Raw genomic sequence first — 21,934 nt, 5'->3', positions numbered from 1 at the left:
TTGAAATTTACTTTTGAAATTGACTTTCTAAATGTTAGTATAAAAATTAACAAAAATAATCAATTTACGTCAGTATATAAGAAACCCACAACCAATAAAACCACAATACATAGAAATTCAAATCATCCATGGTCACACAAAATTAGTACACACACACACTCACACACACACACACATGGCTAATAGAGCAATTAGTGACACACAATATAATAGAATAAAAGCATACATTATAAATGTATGTATGGTAATGTAGTTGAAAATGTTAACTAATATTTATGATAAAAGTAAATTTAAACCGGCATACAAGACAAACAATCATATTGACACTTATTCATGCAAATTTACAAAATAAAATGCAATGTTTGTGACCTTATAATATATATATATATATAGATAAAACCAAGAGGTCTTTTAAAACTAGATTTTTATAACACATTAGAAATTATAACCTCCTCTATGAATCATGAGACCTTGCCGTTGGTGCGGGGGCTTGAGTGCTCAGGGATACAGAGTAGCTGGACCGAAGGTGCAACCATATCGGAGAGGTATCTGTTGAGAGCCAGACTAAGGAATGATTCCTGAAAGAGGGCAGCAGCTCTTTCAGTAGTTGTTAGGGGCGTGAGTCAGGACGACTTAAACGGCCGTATCAACATCACTCAGTCCTCTCAGTACTGCGCAGCTGAAAGCAATGGAAAACTACAGCTGCTTTTTTTTCCAAGAAAATGTGGTTCTGCATTTTCACATAACAATAATGGAGGCGCCTTCCTTGGTAAAATATTCCGGAGGTAAAATAGTCCCCCGTTCGGATCTCCGGGTGGGGACTACTAAGGAAGGGGTCACCAGAAAATTAAAAAATAACATTCTACGAGTCGGAGCGTGGAATGTTAGAAGCTTAAAAAAGGTTGGTAGGCTAGAAAATTTAAAAAGGGAAATGGATAGGGTGAATGTGGATATAGTAGGAATTAGTGAGGTTCGGTGGGAAGAGGAAGGCGACTTTTGGTCAGGTGATTTTAGAGTAATTAACTCAGCATCAAATAATGGGCAGGCAGGAGTAGGTTTCGTGATGAACAAGAAGATAGGGAGGAGAGTGGAGTATTTCAAAACGCATAGCGATAGAATCATTGTAATAAGGATAAAATCAAAACCTAAACCGACAACGATTGTTAACGTTTATATGCCTACAAGCGCCCATGATGATGATGAGGTAGAGTGTGTATACGAAGAGATTGATGAAGCAATTAAACACGTAAAAGGAGATGAAAATTTAATAATAGTTGGAGATTGGAATGCAAGCATTGGAAAAGGCAAGGAAGGAAATATAGTGGGTGAATACGGGCTGGGCAAAAGGAATGAAAGAGGGGACCGACTTATAGAGTTTTGCACGAAGTATAATTTAGTAATTGCCAACACCCAATTTAAAAATCATAATAGAAGAATATACACTTGGAAAAAGCCAGGCGATACTGCAAGGTATCAGATAGATTATATCATGGTTAAGCAAAGATTTAGAAATCAACTCGTTGACTGCAAAACTTACCCTGGAGCAGACATTGATAGCGACCATAATTTGGTGATAATGAAATGTAGATTGGGGTTTAAAAACCTGAAGAAAAGGTGTCAGATGAATCGGTGGAATTTAGAGAAGCTTGAGGAAGAGGAGGTAAAGAAGATTTTTGAGGAGGACATCGCAAGAGGTCTGAGTAAAAAAGATAAGGTAGAAAATGTAGAAGAAGAATGGGAGAATGTTAAAAAGGAAATTCTTAAATCAGCAGAAGCAAACTTAGGCGGAATAAAGAGAACCGGTAGAAAACCTTGGGTTTCAGACGATATATTGCAGCTGATGGATGAACGTAGAAAATATAAGAATGCTAGTGATGAAGAAAGTAAAAGGAACTATCGGCAATTAAGAAATGCTATAAACAGGAAGTGCAAACTGGTGAAAGAAGAGTGGATTAAAGAAAAGTGTTCAGAAGTGGAAAGAGAAATGAACATTGGTAAAATAGACGGAGCATACAGGAAAGTTAAGGAAAATTTTGGGGTACATAAATTAAAATGTAATAATGTGTTAAACAAAGATGGTACACCAATATATAATACGAAAGGTAAAGTCGATAGATGGGTGGAATATGTTGAAGAGTTATACGGAGGAAATGAATTAGAAAATGGTGTTATAGAGGAAGAAGAGGAAGTTGAGGAGGATGAAATGGGAGAAACAATACTGAGATCTGAATTTAAGAGAGCATTAAAAGATTTAAATGGCAGAAAGGCTCCTGGAATAGACGGAATACCTGTAGAATTGCTGCGCAGTGCAGGTGAGGAAGCGATTGATAGATTATACAAACTGGTGCGTAATATTTATGAAAATGGAGAATTTCCATCAGACTTCAAAAAAAGTGTTATAGTTATGATACCAAAGAAAGCAGGGGCAGATAAATGTGAAGAATACAGAACAATTAGTTTAACTAGTCATGCATCAAAAATCTTAACTAGAATTTTATACAGAAGAATTGAGAGGAGAGTGGAAGAAGTGTTAGGAGAAGACCAATTTGGTTTCAGGAAAAGTATAGGGACAAGGGAAGCAATTTTAGGCCTCAGATTAATAGTAGAAGGAAGATTAAAGAAAAACAAACCAACATACTTGGCGTTTATAGACCTAGAAAAGGCTTTCGATAACGTAGACTGGAATAAAATGTTCAGCATTTTAAAAAAATTAGGGTTCAAATACAGAGATAGAAGAACAATTGCTAACATGTACAGGAACCAAACAGCAACAATAACAATTGAAGAACATAAGAAAGAAGCCCTAATAAGAAAGGGAGTCCGACAAGGATGTTCCCTATCGCCGTTACTTTTTAATCTTTACATGGAACTAGCAGTTAATGATGTTAAAGAACAATTTAGATTCGGAGTAACAGTACAAGGTGAAAAGATAAAGATGCTACGATTTGCTGATGATATAGTAATTCTAGCCGAGAGTAAAAAGCATTTAGAAGAAACAATGAACGGCATAGATGAAGTCCTACGCAAAAACTATCGCATGAAAATAAACAAGAACAAAACAAAAGTAATGAAATGTAGTAGAAATAACAAAGATGGACCACTGAATGTGAAAATAGGAGGAGATAAGATTATGGAGGTAGAAGAATTTTGTTATTTGGGAAGTAAAATTACTAAAGATGGACGAAGCAGGAGCGATATAAAATGCCGAATAGCACAAGCTAAACGAGCCTTCAGTAAGAAATATAATTTGTTTACATCAAAAATGAATTTAAATCTCAGGAAAAGATTTTTGAAAGTGTATGTTTGGAGTGTCGCTTTATATGGAAGTGAAACTTGGACAATCGGAGTATCTGAGAAGAAAAGATTAGAAGCTTTTGAAATGTGGTGCTATAGGAGAATGTTAAAAATCAGATGGGTGGATAAAGTGACAAATGAAGAGGTATTGCGGCAAATAGATGAAGAAAGTAGCATTTGGAAAAATATAGTTAAAAGAAGAAACAGACTTATAGGCCACATACTAAGGCATCCTGGAATAGTCGCTTTAATATTGGAAGGACAGGTAGAAGGGAAAAATTGTGTAGGCAGGCCACGTTTGGAGTATGTAAAACAAATTGTTGGAGATGTAGGATGTAGAGGGTATACTGAAATGAAACGTCTAGCACTAGATAGGGAATCTTGGAGAGCTGCATCAAACCAGTCAAATGACTGAAGACAAAAAAAAAAAAAAAGAAATTATAAAAATGAAAATGGTAAATTAGGTTTATCTAATGTTCCTGTCTGATATTTGGACAAATTTTGAAATGGCGGAATCAAGAAATTTAATTAAAATAATAATAGTAAATGTTTGGAAATTTTGGAGAGGTTTATATATATCTATAAGAACAAAAGAATTTCCAACTTGATCAACTTTCAGACAGGGTATGAAGATGACACTATTAAAAGCAGCAACAGATGGCAGCACATTTTTAGATAAAAATATATATAATCAGAATGCATATAAATAATTTCAAATCCACTCAATAACCTAACATTGCCTGGCCAGGTTATATGGTATAAATCTTATAATTATTTTATTTTTAAAGTTAATTTTAAACTTTAATTCTTAATTGATGTCATATTTAAATATATGTAATTATTTTATTTAATTGACTTCATATTTTGTATATATGATAATAATTTTAATCTTTTAATTTTTTCTAAAAAAATTGTTATGTTTTGATATGTAATTTTATTATATTTATATACAACTGATGATGTGGGATCCTGAAAAAGTGCTATTGGAATAAAAATAAAGAAGAAAAATAAGGTAAATGTCATTTCGTTTACTTTGTAATTTTGTACTTGGGTTGTACAAAATACTTTTTGACTATTAAAAAAAAATACAATATATATATATTTATTTATTTATTTATTATTACTATTATTTATACAGAAATAAGCTATTAATAATAAATCTTAACACCTACCAGAGCATTGTTGTATGATTAAATTATTTAAAGCTTTCATCCAATAAAATCTTAATTGGCTTTCCCATTCAAATTCTCTTGCTTCTCTAATACTGAAAAAAAAATGAATATATAAAACTGTATCACCTTTGAAGTGTTATCACTTAGATTATTTAACTAAACAGGAGAGGCTAACAAGGATACAGAACAAGATTGTATTAAAAAATACACATAAAAGCAATATTTTTTCACCTTTTTACAAAATAGCAACAGACCATACAATTTCATCTGATGAGTAATTCTGTTAACTGAGAATGGAGAATATATATTAATACATTTTTCCCTACAGAAAGGAATTCACATTAATCTATAGATTTATAATAACTGCCCCAGCTGATTTTATCATTGGGAAGGATGTAAACTATCAAAAATACAACTAGTACTAGTCTGTCGTTAGTCTCTTATGAATAATGCTAATGATGTTCATACAGATACTTTCTGTAGTGAATAGAGTGAAGATATCTCTTATTTTCCCAAATATTATCTGAATTTCAGTGGGCTTGATACATTGATATGCAACTAATACACAGCTCATTGAAGAAGGCAATGCGAAACCACTTCATTTTTCCCTTTCCCTAGAGAGCCTGGCATGGAATGCTTACAAAAATCTTGAAATGAGTCACAACTCATTGCTCACACCAAAATGTAGCTGATATTCAGCCATAGTTTTACCATCATTCTGCTTCCTACAAGGACTGACTGGTTAATTATTATTATTACTCTTAGAGAAAATAACTCTGATAGGTGTCCTAAAGAGCACTTTCAATCTTGAAACAATGGATATTTCTTGTTATTAATGGACATGTCTAAGGAATTTCCATTAATTAGGCATCTGTTAATGACAATGGACATGTACACACAATTATTAAGTTAATTGCTCTCAAGTTTTTAATTTAATTTTAACACAAACATTTTCATCAAACTAACAAAAACATTTTAGAACCTTAAGCCTGAACCTTAATGTAATTTTTTACTGGCCCACAATTATGATAAAACTGAAATAAGAATAGTTTTAAAAATCAATCTTTCAGTTTTCAATTAAAAGGGACTTAAATGCCTTTGGAAGGCAAGAACTGACTCTATTGAACATTATATTTTTCATTTTGTCAGAAGGCACAACAAACTTGTAAAAAGAATGGTTACAATACTGCATTATTTTAATTTATTTTTTTTAATATTGGACAAAGGAGTGCAAGCTTTTTGAGGAGAAATAAGTTTGAACTTCTTTTTCACCTATATGATTTTTAATGTTTTCTTTTAATTCATTATTTCTCTTTCTTTATGGTTTTAAAATTTTTAATTTTTATTACTTTTAATTTATTTTTAATAAGATACATATTTTTAAGAAACATTCGACTATTTCAATTTTTATAATTTCGCAGGCTTTTAAGTTAAATCCCAAGAGAGGCTGAAAATCTCAACATTTTATTTTTTCTTATGGTAAAAAACATTCTGAAAAAATAAACTTCAAATATCATATTTTAAACTTTGTTACTTGCCCTCAATTAAGAGGGCAAGAGGGCTGTACAAGTTTTTTACATAAGAGTAAAAAATATGAATATTTTTCACTTTTCTTAAAATTTAACTCATTTTATGGAAAAGAGTTTCAATATTTAAATTGTTATTTGAAGGAAGAGTTTAGGGCTAGAAGCCTTGGGAGGCAATGATGGGGTGGGGGGGTAAGGCAGTTTTGAAATTAATGACTCTCTTTCTGAAGATAAAAAATATTTTCAACAAGAAGGTCTTTCTTTCATAACATGTACTGCGATATAAGCCAAGAATTATTGAACTTTCACATAAAAACACAAATGCTCAACTGTAATTTTATTCCAACACTCTAATAAAGGTTAATTTACACATTTTAACTAGTAAGATTAAGAAAAAACACACCTGTCTCTCACAAATCCTTCAATAATATCTCTAGCATGAACATCAACTATAAGAACTGTATTATACTTTTTCCTGTCATTTTTTTTTAACTTTCCACGAACACAAACAACAAGTTCATCTAGCTGCCTATTCATTTGTTGCAAATACTCTTTCATAGCTTGTTTATCACCCTGTAAAAAAATAAATAAATTTAAGTACATTGATTAAATATTAATTCTGAAGAAAAAGTCTTGTTTTAAAATTTCTTTAATATACAGAATCTATAAAAAAAAGAATACCAGAATTTTAAAACTATTTAATATTTCTTAATTTTGACTTACAGTAATTAATCACAAATAAAATGAAAGAAGTAACTCTTACAGATTTTCCCTACAAGTGTTCAAAGTGAGCACCTCTCATCACGCAGCACATATCCAACCAATAAGAGAGTTCGTCCATACTTTAACCTATATGTTGGAGTAATGAAAGTGACATTTACTTCAATCATGTGACTCAAATTGAATAGATTAATAAATAGCAAAGGCATATTCCCTTTATAAAACCCCAAAAAGAAAAAAATCAGATGGGGTCAGATTGAGCGACCTTGGAGACCACCACAAACAGCAGCTCAAAATCTGTCGTTCTCAGTTCCCTTTCCTTTCCGTTTTCTCTTTATCAGTCCAAATCTCAGCTCCATATATTATTCAGCTTAATCACTACTTTAAATACCAATTTATTTGTATTGTCAGTGAATGACTGACAATATTATTCCATAAAAGAAGATGGAATCTTTCTGTTAAGTCTCTGGACTTGAATAATGTCAGTTATTTCGACCATCACAATTCAAAATGATTCCCATTAATTTTGTTAACTGTATTAATTTACAATTCCTATGTCTGTATATGAATTGAGGTTCCTCTTCAGTTACCCCATTACTACACTGGTACTGATATGCAATGCTTTCACATATGACATTATAGCCTTTCCATACAATTCCAGAACTTGATCCATGAACTGAATAAACAAAATCATTGTCCAACTTTAATCCCATATTCTTTACACAATCCATCAAACTTTCAATCAAGTAATTATTAAAGAGTGAGAAAAATACAATATCCTTGCATCCTTTATTAACAGGGAACATATAAGAATATACTCTTCTCATTTTCACAAACATTGACACAATTAATTAAAGCAAGATTTCATCTACCTACATAACACTTCCTAAAGTCTATTTACTTGTTAAATTTCATGATTAAGCTTATAAAAAAAAGTATCTGATACAGAAATATGGCTACTAAAATTCCATTCTCCATTTGCTTAAGTTCCCTTATACAGCATTATGGATGTTACCAGAATTTTGCTCACTGGAATGTCCTTTTTTCTGTAAGTATGTAAAGCTTCTTCTATGACACCTGTACAATATTAAAAGGATAAATATTCAACTTGAACTTCATCTTACAGAAGAAGAAGTCACAGGAGTCCAAATCCAATGAGTACTGTGTATGAAGCAATGAAGCATATCATTGTTGTTGAAAGCCTTTTATAATCTTTAAGTTATGTGTGGACAACTGTCATGAAGAAGGATCCAATTACCTGTTACAAAAGTTCAAATTGTTCATGCTAAATGCTCACTTTTTAACCCACCGGGTTGGTCTAGTGGTGAATACATCTTCCCAAATCAGCTGATTTGGAAGTCGAGAGTTCCAGCGTTCAAGTCCTAGTAAAGTCAGTTATTTTTACACGGATTTGAATACTAGATTGTGGATACCGGTGTTCTTTGATTGTTTGGTTTTCAATTAATCACACATCTCAGGAATGGTCGAACTGAGACTGCACAAGACTACACTTCATTTACACTAATACATATCCTCATTCATCCTCTGAAGTAATATCTGAAAGGTAATTACTGGAGGCTAAACAGGAAAAAGAAAGAAAAAAAGAAATGCTGTCCTTCAGATTGCTTCTTTTTTTGTTTAACCTCCAGACCACTGTTAGGTATAGCTTCAGGGGATAAGATGGATGACAATGTAATGTGTGAAAATGCCATGCCTGACCAGGATTCGAACCCGGGACCTCCAGATGAAAGGCAGAGATGCTACTACTTGCACCACAGAGGCCGGCCCCCCTTCAGATTGCCTTAGAACATTACAGTACAACTCTGCAAAATCTGTGCGTGAGGTGAATTTACCTGCAAAAGATGAGGATACTCTTACTCACATTCCTGCCCTTCCTCACTCTCTTTAAATACAAATGCCATTCAAAACACCTTGCAAAGTTAAGAACTTCTGCTGTAGGCTTATTGAATGAATTTAAAGGCCTTCATTGCAGATTTCCTGAATTTGTTGTATTATCTGATGTTACTTCTCTGCTGTACCTTATAACCCATCAGTGTGCTGATTTATGAAAATAACTGCTTGCTGTAGCTGCTCAAGCATGCTCTCTACTCACACTACCATACACTCTACATACATGCACTCTTGTTTATCTTTTACAGGATTAGTCTTTGATTTTCTTTTATTTTTGTATATTTTAGACTAAATATATTTTATCACTAATGACTTTCTTAATCAATTCCAACTTAGTGAAAATAATAAATAAAGTAAGAGTAATATGGTTTTAATATTATAGTACAGAAAAAAGTTTAGCATGCACAGTAAACAAACTTTTGTAAACAAAATTTCAACAGACCTGTTTGAGTTTTTTGAAAACATTTTCAACTTCTGCAGTCCACCATACTGCATTAGCTGCCAAAACAACCATACCCAAAAAATCCAACATCCAATCACACCTAAATAATAAAAATAAATATTACAATTAGAAAATAACAGAAAACTATTTAAAGTTCTACCGTTTTAATTTAAATTATAAAAAAACTTCAATCTGTCAAATTTACAAAATTTTTAATAAATAACAAGAGATAAAAACTAAACAGTTTATTAAAAACTTTATTTATATTGAACAAAGAACTTTTTATAAAATGCTTATAACCTGGTACTTCTATTATTGGGAATTTGAAGTAACATTGATGAACTGCTGTAAGCAATAGTAATCAATTATATTTGTAATTTACTTAAAACATTTTGTTACAGAACTTTGTGTGAAATGTGTGATTGGAAAATACTGCAAAAGGGAAAATAGATGGTAGTAATATAACAGTAGATGTAGATTACAATTTTACTTTTAACAGAGAATAACCATGAAGTTACCTTCCAGTTTTTGATGGAATATAAAGCCATTTAATAAATGAATGAATTTTTCCTTCCAAGAATAATGAATAAATCTTTCACAATTTAATTGTCTGAATAACAAAATATGCATTTACAGAATGTCTCCATTATTCATTTTGACTGATTAATGTACCAAACAACTGTCCTAGAATGCGAGAGTTTGCCAATTAAAAAAAAGCATTGATTACAACATTCTTATATCCACTAACAACAGGTCTTCACTTGGAAATAATTGGGATGTTTTTGGATAAGTGATATGAAAGAAAAGAAAAACAGGAATTCAGCACAAAACATTACCTTAGTATCACATATCAGCGAATTCAAATAGTTCCAAATTACTTCTGATAAGAACCTAATCAACAGATCCTTCAAGCTACTATTTTGTATTGGTTGTCTGAAACTGACATATTAAAACAGTCTACAAATATGAATAATAACTTTAAAATTAAATAATTTTATAATAATATATCCTTTGGAATTACTCTAGTTCTAAAGGTAACATAAAGAGAACACGTAAAATTGCATTCAAACTTTTGGTTAGTATTCTTCATTTATTTTTTACAAAATTAGTATATATTACACACTGACTTACTCAAAATAAAAGCAGGAATTTTTGGATTTTTTTTCATCTTGCTCTCACCAATATTTTTATACAATGGTTCAACATGACTTTCTGATTTTTTATGATTAACCTTTCAGTTTAACGTTATTTAAGAAAATAAATAAATAAAGACCAGAATATGTTGTTAAAAACAAAAACATTTTACTCACTAGTAAAGGAATTTAAAACTGTTCATAGAAATAAGCATTTTAGATTAAAGTTACAACACAAGATATTTTAGTTGAATTTAGTGGAAGTGGAAGTGAGGCAGATGAAAATGAACATAAAATAATTAGACCTAAGCCCTAAAACTCAAAATAATAAGTCCATGTTAGCTTTATAATTCATATACTATTAATGCTAAATATACATGATGGTTTTTTATAATTTTATTGAGTGTACTTTCTACAGACCACTTATGACACTTGAAACAAAAGTTTTCTTTTTATTACTATCTTTTTTGGCACTGAAATTTTTTTTTATGACTGTCTTTATTTGGTTGTTAGAGGATGGCAAACTGCAGATCCCTTACTCTGATTCATTCATGAAATTTACTGGTAAAGCATCATGAAAAATAAAACTACTTTGAGTTATACTCATTGCATATCATACAAGACAAATGGAATAATTTTGAAGAATGTTTATATCATCAAAATAACACCACTGCATAACTTTACAATAAATTTTTAAATAATTTTCCCCATGAAATCAGTTAAATATGTTCTTATATGAAAATAATTACAATCATGAAATTATATATTATTATAAATTGTTTTTTTTTTTTTTTTTTGTCTTCAGTCATTTGACTGGTTTGATGCAGCTATCCAAGATTCCCTATCTAGTGCTAGTCGTTTCATTTCAGTATACCCTCTACATCCTACATCCCTAACAATTTGTTTTACATATTCCAAACGTGGCCTGCCTACACATTTTTCCCTTCTACCTGTCCTTCCAATATTAAAGCGACTATTCCAGGATGCCTTAGTATGTAGCCTATAAGCCTGTCTCTTCTTTTAACTATATTTTTCCAAATGCTTCTTTCTTCATCTATTTGCCACAATACCTCTTCATCTGTCACTTTATCCACCCATCTGATTTTTAACATTCTCCTATAGCACCACATTTCAAAAGCTTCTAATCTTTTCTTCTCAGATACCTCGATTGTCCAAGTTTCACATCCATATAAAGCGACACTCCAAACATACACTTTCAAAAATCTTTTCCTGACATTTAAATTAATTTTTGATGTAAACAAATTATATTTCTTACTGAAGGCTCGTTTAGCTTGTGCTATTCAGCATTTTATATCGCTCCTGCTTCGTCCATCTTTAGTAATTCTACTTCCCAAATAACAAAATTCTTCTACCTCCATAATCTTTTCTCCTCCTATTTTCACATTCAGTGGTCCATCTTTGTTATTTCTGCTACATTTCATTATTTTTGCTTTGTTCTTGTTTATTTTCATGCGATAGTTCTTGCGTAGGACTTCATCTATGCCGTTCATTGTTTCTTCTAAATCCTTTTTACTCTCGGCTAGAATTATTATATCAGCAAATCGTAGCATCTTTATCTTTTCACCTTGTACTGTTACTCCAAATCTAAATTGTTCTTTAACATCATTAACTGCTAGTTCCATGTAAAGATTAAATAGGAACGGAGATAGGGAACATCCTTGTCGGACTCCCTTTCTTATTACGGCTTCTTTCTTATGTTCTTCAATTGTTACTGTTGCTGTTTGGTTCCTGTACATGTTAGCAATTGTTCTTCTATCTCTGTATTTGAACCCTAATTTTTTTTAAATACTGAACATTTTATTCCAGTCTACGTTATCGAATGGCTTTTCTAGGTCTATAAACGCCAAGTATGTTGGTTTGTTTTTCTTTAATCTTCCTTCTACTATTAATCTGAGGCCTAAAATTGCTTCCCTTGTCCCTATACGTTTCCTGAAACCAAATTGGTCTTCTCCTAACACTTCCTCCACTCTCCTCTCAATTCTTCTGTATAGAATTCTAGTTAAGATTTTTGATGCATAACTAGTTAAACTAATTGTTCTGTATTCTTCACATTTATCTGCCCCTGCTTTCTTTGGTATCATTACTATAACACTTTTTTTTAAGTCTGACGGAAATTCCCCTTTTTCATAAATATTACACACCAGTTTGTATAATCTATCAATCGCTTCCTCACCCGCACTGCGCAGTAATTCTACAGGTATTCCGTCTATTCCAGGAGCCTTTCTGCCATTTAAATCTTTTAATGCTCTCTTAAATTCAGATCTCAGTATTGTTTCTCCCATTTCATCCTCCTCAACTTCCTCTTCTTCCTCTATAACACCATTTTCTAATTCATTTCCTCCGTATAACTCTTCAATATATTCCACCCATCTATCGACTTTACCTTTCGTATTATATATTGGTATACCATCTTTGTTTAACACATTATTAGATTTTAATTTATGTACCCCAAAATTTTCCTTAACTTTCCTGTATGCTCCGTCTATTTTACCAGTGTTCATTTCTCTTTCCACTTCTGAAAACTTTTCTTTAATCCACTTTTCTTTCGCCAGTTTGCACTTCCTGTTTATAGCATTTCTTAATTGCCGATAGTTCCTTTTACTTTCTTCATCACTAGAAAATATAAGCATTCTTATATTTTCTACTATAAATTGTTATATAAATTATATAATAAAGCAAAGGGGAATATTAAATTAGCAAACCCATAAAATAATGGCTTTGACCTTAATGTTAAAAATGTATATAAATTAAATTTAGACATGTTACATTGCATGGAAAATCAGATAAAATAAACATCTAGTTAAAATTTAGAAAGAACTTGTATAAAGATAACACATTAATAAATAATACCTAGCTCTACGAACTTTGCCATAATTGAAGATGGCAAGTTTTGTTAGATATCTATTTGACTTTTTCATCTCGGCTACAACTTTTGACATCCATTCCTCAATTTTACCAACAACTTGTACCGAGTCACGAAACTCCATTATTTCGCTTTCACATGAAATCATTGCAGCAATATAAAAAATATTTCCATCATATTTAAAATCCAAACTTCCAACATTGTCAAACATCTTAAAAAAAAGAGAAAAAAATTATAAAAATTCATTGTAATAATTAAGAATTTACTTATTAAAATGTGGCATTTTTCTAGAATAACATTTTCATTTGCTAAAAATGTTAAATTAAGGGTCTGTAAATTAGACAAGCATAATTTTTAAAGGTTTTAATCGTAATATCAATTGTTATTTCCGTTGTAATATCAATTGTTATAATTAAATTAAAACATTTTTATTGTTTAAACTTTTAAAAAAATATATAGTAATTCTCATTATTGTATGAGGGTGGAGTGAAAAGTTCCAGGCCACACACAGAGATGGTGTTACTACACTTAATTTCTTACATTATTGCATGATTCTATTCTTCATTAGTTTACTGTTAGTTTCAAGTTGCTGTATCACTTAGTATAGTATTTACTTTAATATATATAGTATTACTATGGTATAGTATAACTAAGAGTAATTTACTGTATGTATATAGTATTTAGTAAGACTGCTTTATTGAAAAATGGAAAATCTGGAAATTTGTGCTGTGATTAAATACGTTGTTTCTAAAAAGCTTAAGTGCAAACAAAATTAAAGAAAAGCCTGATATGACATCGGGAGATTTTTTTCCATCAAATACAACAGTTAAAACACTGGGTTGTAAAGTTTAAAATGGGCCAAACACGCACTAGCAATGAACCATGCAGTGACTATGTTTCTTCTAAAGTGACTATGTCAGAAATAATAGAAAAAGTGCATAAAATCGTTTTGGCAGGTCAACTACTGACAATGAATGAGTTAGCAGTCTGTAGCCATGTCAACAGAATGCATGTGCAATATTTTGCATGAACATTTGGGTATGGAAAAACTGTGCACAAGATAGGTACCACATTTGCTCATGCCAAACTGGAAAAACATTTCAAGCAATTGTCTCTAGCTCTTTCAGCGCAATCCAGAGGAATTTTTACATTGATTTGTGACTGTTGATGAGACATGGGTTATTCACTACACTCCTGAGACAAAACAATAATCAAAATAATGGGTTGAAAAAGATCAACCTTCTCTAAAAAAAAGTGAAAATGACTTTTTGCACGAAAAAGTTATGGCAACTGTTTTCCGTGGAATAATTTTCATTTATCTTAAAAAGGATGAAACAATAAATGGTGAACATTACGCAACTCTATTGCAGCAATTCAGCAATGAAATTACGGAAAACAACCACAATTGGCAAAAAAAAAGTGCTTTACTATCAAAACAATGCTCCAGAGCTCACACTTCGGTTATTACAACGGCAAAAACCAACAAATTATAATTCATATTGCTCCAACATCCTCCATATTCACCAAATCTGCATCCCAGTGACTATCACTTGTTTCCTAATCTAAAAAAATAGCTTGAAAATAAATTTTTGACCAAATGAAGGTATTGAAGGTAATGAAGGTATTGCTGTCATAGATGGTTATTTTCTGGAGTTGGATAAATCAACATACCAAACTGGAATAGGTGGTCTTGTGGAGTGCTGGGCTAAGTGCATAGACTTTAATGGTAATTATGTTGAAAAATAAATCAAAATGTACTCAGAAAAATGTTGATTCTTATCCAGACCAGTAATTTTCCACTGTACCTTCATGTAATTTATGGATTTAGTTGTAAGATACCAAAAAAAATTATTCTACTTATAACTACAACTGATCTCAATAAGTCATTCAATTCAGTTCTGCAATTCTTAAGACAACTAGATTAAAATATATCTTACAAACTATAAACAGAAAGTTGAAATGTCATTTTTGATAAGAATACAAAAGTTAATTGTAGGGCTCTTCTTTATGATATAGAATGGAGTGTCATAGGAAAGTGGGACTTGGTCCCTTGCTGTATGTGTTTACATACAAAGATAATTACTTAAAAGAACTAATGCTAATCATAGTACTTTTATTGCACACAGTGAAAAATTTCTAAGTATTTTATTAGATAACAAATTCTCTTAGGATGATCAAAGTGATTTTGTTTGCAACAAAATGAAACTGTATTGTTTTGTTTTGAAACATCTTAAAAAATACTAAGCTTTCCATCATTATTAAACATTTATTATTGCTTATATATATTCTTTCTTAAATATAATACCTCTTGGAGCTCCCTCACAAATTCAGAACAAGTTTTCAAGGTACAAAAATGGATTGTCAAATCACTGTTTTTCATTCATAAAATATAAGTAATGTAGACTGGTATTCAGCAAATTAAAAATTGTAAAATGCTAACTTATTCATGTGATTATATTTATGGATGTACAATCTTTGTTTAAAACAATAGTCATTTATTTAAAAAAATTATTCATCTATTTAAAAAAAAATACCCAATATCCATATTTATAAAACCAGTTTACAAAACTGTTTTCACGAAACTCAAAACAAGATTATGTCTAATAAGAAAGGGCCTTATTAATCATTTTTGAGTTGCCATTTATAATAAATTTCCAGATCATTTAAAAGATTGTCCTACCAATTTATTTAAAATACATTTAACAGATTATCTTACACAAACACAATATTACTTGTTTATGAATTATTAAATGTTAAAAAAATTTAAAACCTGAATTTTCTGCATCCCTTACAGGCAGGACCCAGATTTAGGCATGGGCCTGGGCCCAGAGTTGCAAATTTGGGTTAAAAATGTAAATGTTTTTTTCAAATAATAAATTTTACTAATATTTACTCTGACAAAATAAAATTTGGAAAACATGTCCTTTTCAGTTGGAGAAGGTGGCACAGCAGGCGATATACTGTGTAGACAGCAAGGCACCATACACAGAGGGTGATGCTGTTTTGTGTGTGTGTGTGTGTGTGTGTGTGTGTGTGCGTGTGTGTGCATGTGTGCGCATGCTTGTGCCTGCGTGGGCCATCCTCGTTCTTACATTTGACAAGCCGAGTGTCTCGACCAACCAGAATGTTTACTGCCAGCTGTCATGAATGTTCAAGTCTGTTGTCTGCTGAAGCTGACAGTCAGGTGTCTGGTGCCTTGTCATCCTACTATTCTGCTGTTTCAGGCAAAGTTTTTGTTGTGCGTAAAATATTTATTATTTTTTAATTTAACTTGCTTCAGTTCAACTCATATACCTACTACATTGTAGTGCACTTATTTTGTAAGTCCTCAGTCCATTTAGTATACTTGTGTTTTAAAGTTAAGTTTGGTTAAAGTAGCAGGTGAGAGGAAAATTAAAGTGATTTAATTTAAATCAGATTAGATTTTTTTTAAAATTAATCCAAGTACATGGAAAACTTCTTCCCGATCTGATTTGTGACCTTCACAAAGTTCAAGGATTGATGAAGAAATGTAAGGAATTGAAACTATTTTTGTTGATCTTGTTGTCTACTGCCAAACAAGAGGGAGAGGAAAATTAAAGTGATTTAATTTAAATCAGATTAGATTTTTTTTTAAATTAATCCAAGTACATGGAAAACTTCTTCCCGATCTGATTTGTGACCTTCACAAAGTTCAAGGATTGATGAAGAAATGTAAGGAATTGAAACTATTTTTGTTGATCTTGTTGTCTACTGCCAAACAAGAGGCCCAAGTTAATAATCAACCAAGTTTGTATCATGGTCAAGTCAGCCAGGTGGAGGTCCAAATAAAGTTGCATCTGATGCTGAAGAAAACAAAGACACCTTTTTAAAACCTAATACTAGTACTATCAGTAACTTGAAATCAAGTAATGATCCAATATTGTAGAAATTAAACGCCAAGACTATTTTGTTAAAAATGGTTTCAATCAAAATAAAGATGCTGACTTTGAACAATCTAAAAAAGTATACACTGATAAAAACAGATTCTTGAACCAAGCATTGTTTAACAGAAAGCATGCTAATGGAAATCTAGTGAATAGGGATTACCTAATTTATTCTCCCAGCCAGGGGTCTTTGTTTTGAGGCCCCTGAAAATAGCTTTGTCTAACTTCAAGTCAATTCAGTGATAGTGGATTTAGTGACTGAAAACATGGTTATTACCAATGTTTCCAAAGAGAACTCATATGCTCACCTAGATAGTGTGTTAACCTACAAATGGAGGAGCTGCTGAAATGGGGAAGATTGATAACCAGTTACAAACTCAAATTGAAGAAGTAGAATACTAGAGGGCTGTGCTCAAGAAGCTAGCATCACATGGCCTTTCCTTTAGAAGAAAATATGAACTGTTAGGTTCCACTAATAATGGAAACTACATGATGTGCCTGGAAGAACTAATCACAGAGTCTGACCCTTTTTTTAAAAGCCCACCTTGATAAGCATGAAAACCCTGGTCAAGGTAAAATAATCTTATCTTTCAATCTTACCTTTCAATCTCATCACAGTCTGTGATGAGTTGATTGAAATAATGGGTAGAAGTGCTATAGAGAGTATCTTAAAATTAGTGAAAATCTCAAAATACTTTTTCAATAATTGTTCATTCAATCCAGATGTTACACATAATGATCAGTTACCTTTCATCCTAAGATATGTGAATTAATCTGGGTATCCTGAAGAACACTGTAGATTTTTTAAAAACTAAGCCCACACAGGAAAATAATTTGATTAGTTTTGAATCTCTTAAGGCTCAATTACAGCAGACAATTGTTTAAAAACGCCTCAAATTTTCTGGACTCTACTCTGGATTACAAACTACACTAAAAGAAGGAAATCCACTGATATTTTAGTACCATGCTCTATTCATGCCCTTAATTTGGTGGATCTAGTGAGGCAGAAAGCTGTAATCTTTCTAAATCATTCTTCTTTGACTTGTTACAAGATCTCTACAATTTTTTTTCTTCATCAAGCCATTAATGGAACGTCCTAGAATCATTTTTCAAGCATGGTGATAAGAACCTCTCCATAAAATCACTGATCATAACAAGATGGTCGACCAAGGAAGGGGTATTATTCAAAAGTCTCAACAGAGATTTTGAGGCAATTGCAAAGGCTATCAAAAAAAAGTATGACTAACAGCCAAGATGAAAATGAAGAAAAGAAAAAAGCCAATGGGTTTTTAAGAAAACTTGTTTGCACTGAAACTTTGCTTATGGCAGCCTTATGGGCTTTTGCTTTCGGCTGTGCTATTCAGCATTTTATATCACTCCTGTTTCATCCATCTTTAGTAATTCTACTTCCCAAATAACAAAATTCTTCCACCTCCATAAAGCTTTCTCTTCTTAATTTCACATTCAGAGGTCCATCTTCATTATTTCTACTACATTTCATTACTTTCGTTTTTTTCTTCTTTATTTTCATGTATTAGTTCTTGCGTAGGACTTCATCCATGCTGTTCATTGTTTCATCTAAATCCTTTTTACTCTCAGCTAGAATTACTATATCATCAGCAAATCATAGCATCTTTATCTTTTCACCTTGTACTGTTACTCTGGATCTAAATTGTTCTTTAACATCATTAACTGCTAGTTCTATGTAAAGATTAAAAATTAACAGGGATAGGGAACATCCTTGTCGGACTCCCTTTCTTATTATGGCTTCTTTCTTATGTCCTTCAATTATTACTGTTGCTGTTTGGTTTCTGTAAATGTTAGCAATCCTTCTATCTCTGTATTTGAACCTAATTTTTTTTAAAATGCTGGACATTTTATTCCAGTCTACATTATCGAATGCCTTTTCTAGGTCTATAAATGCCAAGTATGTTGGTTTGTTTTTCTTTAATCTTCTTTCTACTATTCATCTGAGCGCTAAAATTCCTTCCTTGTTCCTATAGTTTTCCTGAAATCAAATTGGTCTTTTCCTAACACTTCTTCCACTCTCCTCTCAATTCTTCTGCACAGAATTCTAGTTAAGATTTTTGATGTATGAGTAGTTAAGCTGTAAATTGTTCATCATTCTTCACATTTATCTGCTCCTGCTTACTTTGGTATCATGAATATAACACTGTTTTTGAAGTCTCACTAGTTTGTATAATCTATCAATCACTTCCTCACCTGCAATGCGCAGTAATTCTATAGGTATTCCATTTATTCCAGGAGCCTTTCTGCCATTTAATCTTTTAAATTCAGCTCTCTTAAATTCAGATCTCAGAATTATATTTCCCTTTTCATCCTCTTCGACATCCTCTTCTTCCTCTATAGCACCATTTTCTAATTCATTTCCTCCGTATAACTCTTCAATATATTCCACCCAACTATCGACTTTGCTTTTCATATTATAAATTGGTGTACCATCTTTGTTTAACACATTACTAGATTTTAATTTATGTATCCCAAAATTCTTCTTAACCTATATGCTCAGTCTATTTTACCAATGTTCATTTCTGTTTCCACTTCTGAACACTTTTCTTTAATCCACTTTTCTTTCACTAGTTTGCACATCCTGTTTATAGTATTTCTTAATTGTCAATAGTTCCTTTTACTTTCTTCCTCACTAGCATTCTTATATTTACTATGTTTATTCCATCAGCTGTAATATATCATCTGAAATCCAAGGTTTTCCACCAGTTCTCTTTGTGCCGCCCAAGTTTGCTTCTGCTGATTTAAGAATTTCCTTTTTAACATTCTCCCATTCTTCTTCTACATTTTCTACCTTATCTTTTTTACTCAGACCTCTTGCGATGTCCTCCTCAAAAATCTTCTTTACCTCCTCTTCCTCAAGCTTCTCTAAATTCCACCGATTCATCTGACACCTTTTCTTCAGGTTTTTAAATCCCAATCTACATTTCATTATCACTAAATTATGATCGTAATCAATATCTGCTCCAGGGTAAAATTTGCAATCAAGAAGTTGATTTCTAAATCTTTGCTTAACCATGATATAATCTACCTGATACCTTGCAGTATCGCCTGGCTTTTTCCATGTGTATATTCTTCTATTATGATTCTTAAGCTGGGTATTGGCAATTACTAAATTATACTTTACAAAACTCTATAAGTCGGTCCCCTCTTTCATTCCTTTTGCCCAGCCAGTATTCACCCATTATATTTCCTTCCTTTCCTTTTCCAGTGCTTGCATTCCAATCTCCAAATATTATTAAATTTTCATCTCCTTTTATATGTTTAATTGCATCAATTTCTTCATACACACACTCTACCTCATTATCATCATGGGTGTTTGTAACTATATAGAAGTTAACAATCGTTATTGGTTTAGGTTTCGATTTTATCCTTATTATAATGATTCTATCGCTATGCATTTTGAAATACTATACTCTCCTCCCTATCTTCTTGTTCATTATGAAACCTATTCCTGCCTGTCCATTATTTGAAGCTGAGATAATTATTCTAAAATCACCTGACCAAAAGTCGTTTTCCTCTTCCCACCGAACCTCGCTAATTCCTACTACATCTACATTTATCTTATCCATTTCCCTCTTTAAATTTTCTAATCTACCAACCTTTTTTAGACTTCTAACATTCTATGCTCCGACTCGTAGAATGTTATTTTTTTAATTTTCTGGTGACCCCTTCCTTAGCAGTCTCCACTCAGCGATCCGAACGGGGGACTAGTTTACCTCTGAAATATTTTGCCAAGGAATGTGCCTCCATCATTGCTATACAAAAATGTAGAGAGCTACATTTTCTTGGAAAAAAAGCAGCTGTTGTTTTCCATTGCTTTCAGCTGTGCAGTACTCAAGAGGACTGAGTGATGTTGATATGGCCGTTAAAGTCGTCCCGACCTACGCCCTTAATAACTACTGAAAGAGTTGCTGCCCTCTTTCAGGAATCATTCCTTAGTCTGGCTCTCAACAGATACCTCTCTGATATGGTAGCACCTTCGGTCCAGCTACTCTGTACCACTGAGCACTCAAGCTCTCTCACCAACGGCAAGGTCTCATGATTCATAGAGGGAGTCTTTTTTTTGTTATATAAATTTAGTTTTTTCACAAATTTACTTTAATATTATTTCATGTGTTTTAATTTTTAATTATTAATAAAGACTTCATATAGATAACATCTATATCTTATTTTAGAATTAATTTTTGTATTCTGTGATGCAGACCTAATCAAGGTTTACCATAGTTTCCCTTGATCCATCTACTCGGAAAATACAAGGACAGTTACTTTCTATTTATCTGTGTAATCTACGTTCCTATACCCATCCCTGATGTAACGTATATATAATGTTATTATTATTATATCTATCAGAATAAAAGAGTTACTTTTTAAAGTAATCCCGATGTAATATGAACTTTGATTTTAGAGCAATAAACTTTAATTCTAAGAGCAAACCACAACTAAGCTCTCCTCCTGTTATAACTACAAATATTCTTAATATTAAAATAAATATTTTAGCTTTCTCAATTCTAATACAACGTTAATAAATTTAATAATAATTCATTCACCAATCTATTTAATTTACAATTATTATTAAAAAATAATTCTTGATTTTAGATTTGAAATACAATCAAGTTCTACTAATTTTTGTCATAATTACATTCTATATTTATGTCTATATTAACTTATGTCTTTATATTTGTATTCTATAAATAATTAATTTATGTCTAATTAATCACATTATTTAATTTCAGCCAGTTTAAAAAACCTTAATTACTGCTGCTTCTACAATTAAAGCATGATAATGACACAAATACTATATCTAAAACAAATTTATTTCATTTATACAATCACCCAGCTTAATTAAATCAAAACATGATTCTAATAAGAAGAAATTAGTACAATGCAGTTATATATAGTTTAAATTTGTTATTTCTG

The 21,934-nt window shown here is 31.6% G+C and overlaps 1 protein-coding gene across 1 annotated transcript in view; it reads right to left on the bottom strand.

The window, feature by feature from the left end:
- The window catches only part of Dhc98D (Dynein heavy chain at 89D), a 392,049-nt gene that overhangs the window by 191,411 nt on the left and 178,704 nt on the right, over window positions 1–21,934 (bottom strand). The window contains exons 32-35 of the mRNA XM_075354119.1: window positions 13,070–13,293; window positions 9,066–9,165; window positions 6,396–6,565; window positions 4,467–4,558 (exon numbers count right to left, since the gene is read on the bottom strand). Coding sequence (XP_075210234.1) covers window positions 4,467–4,558; window positions 6,396–6,565; window positions 9,066–9,165; window positions 13,070–13,293 — 586 coding nt within the window. The remainder of the gene's footprint in view (window positions 1–4,466; window positions 4,559–6,395; window positions 6,566–9,065; window positions 9,166–13,069; window positions 13,294–21,934) is intronic.

The sequence above is a fragment of the Lycorma delicatula genome, chromosome 1 (assembly GCF_047948215.1).
Source record: "Lycorma delicatula isolate Av1 chromosome 1, ASM4794821v1, whole genome shotgun sequence".
Classification (NCBI taxonomy): Eukaryota; Metazoa; Arthropoda; class Insecta; order Hemiptera; family Fulgoridae; genus Lycorma; species Lycorma delicatula.
Note: the sequence above shows the minus strand (reverse complement) of the source record. Positions and strands in the feature narration are given on the sequence as shown.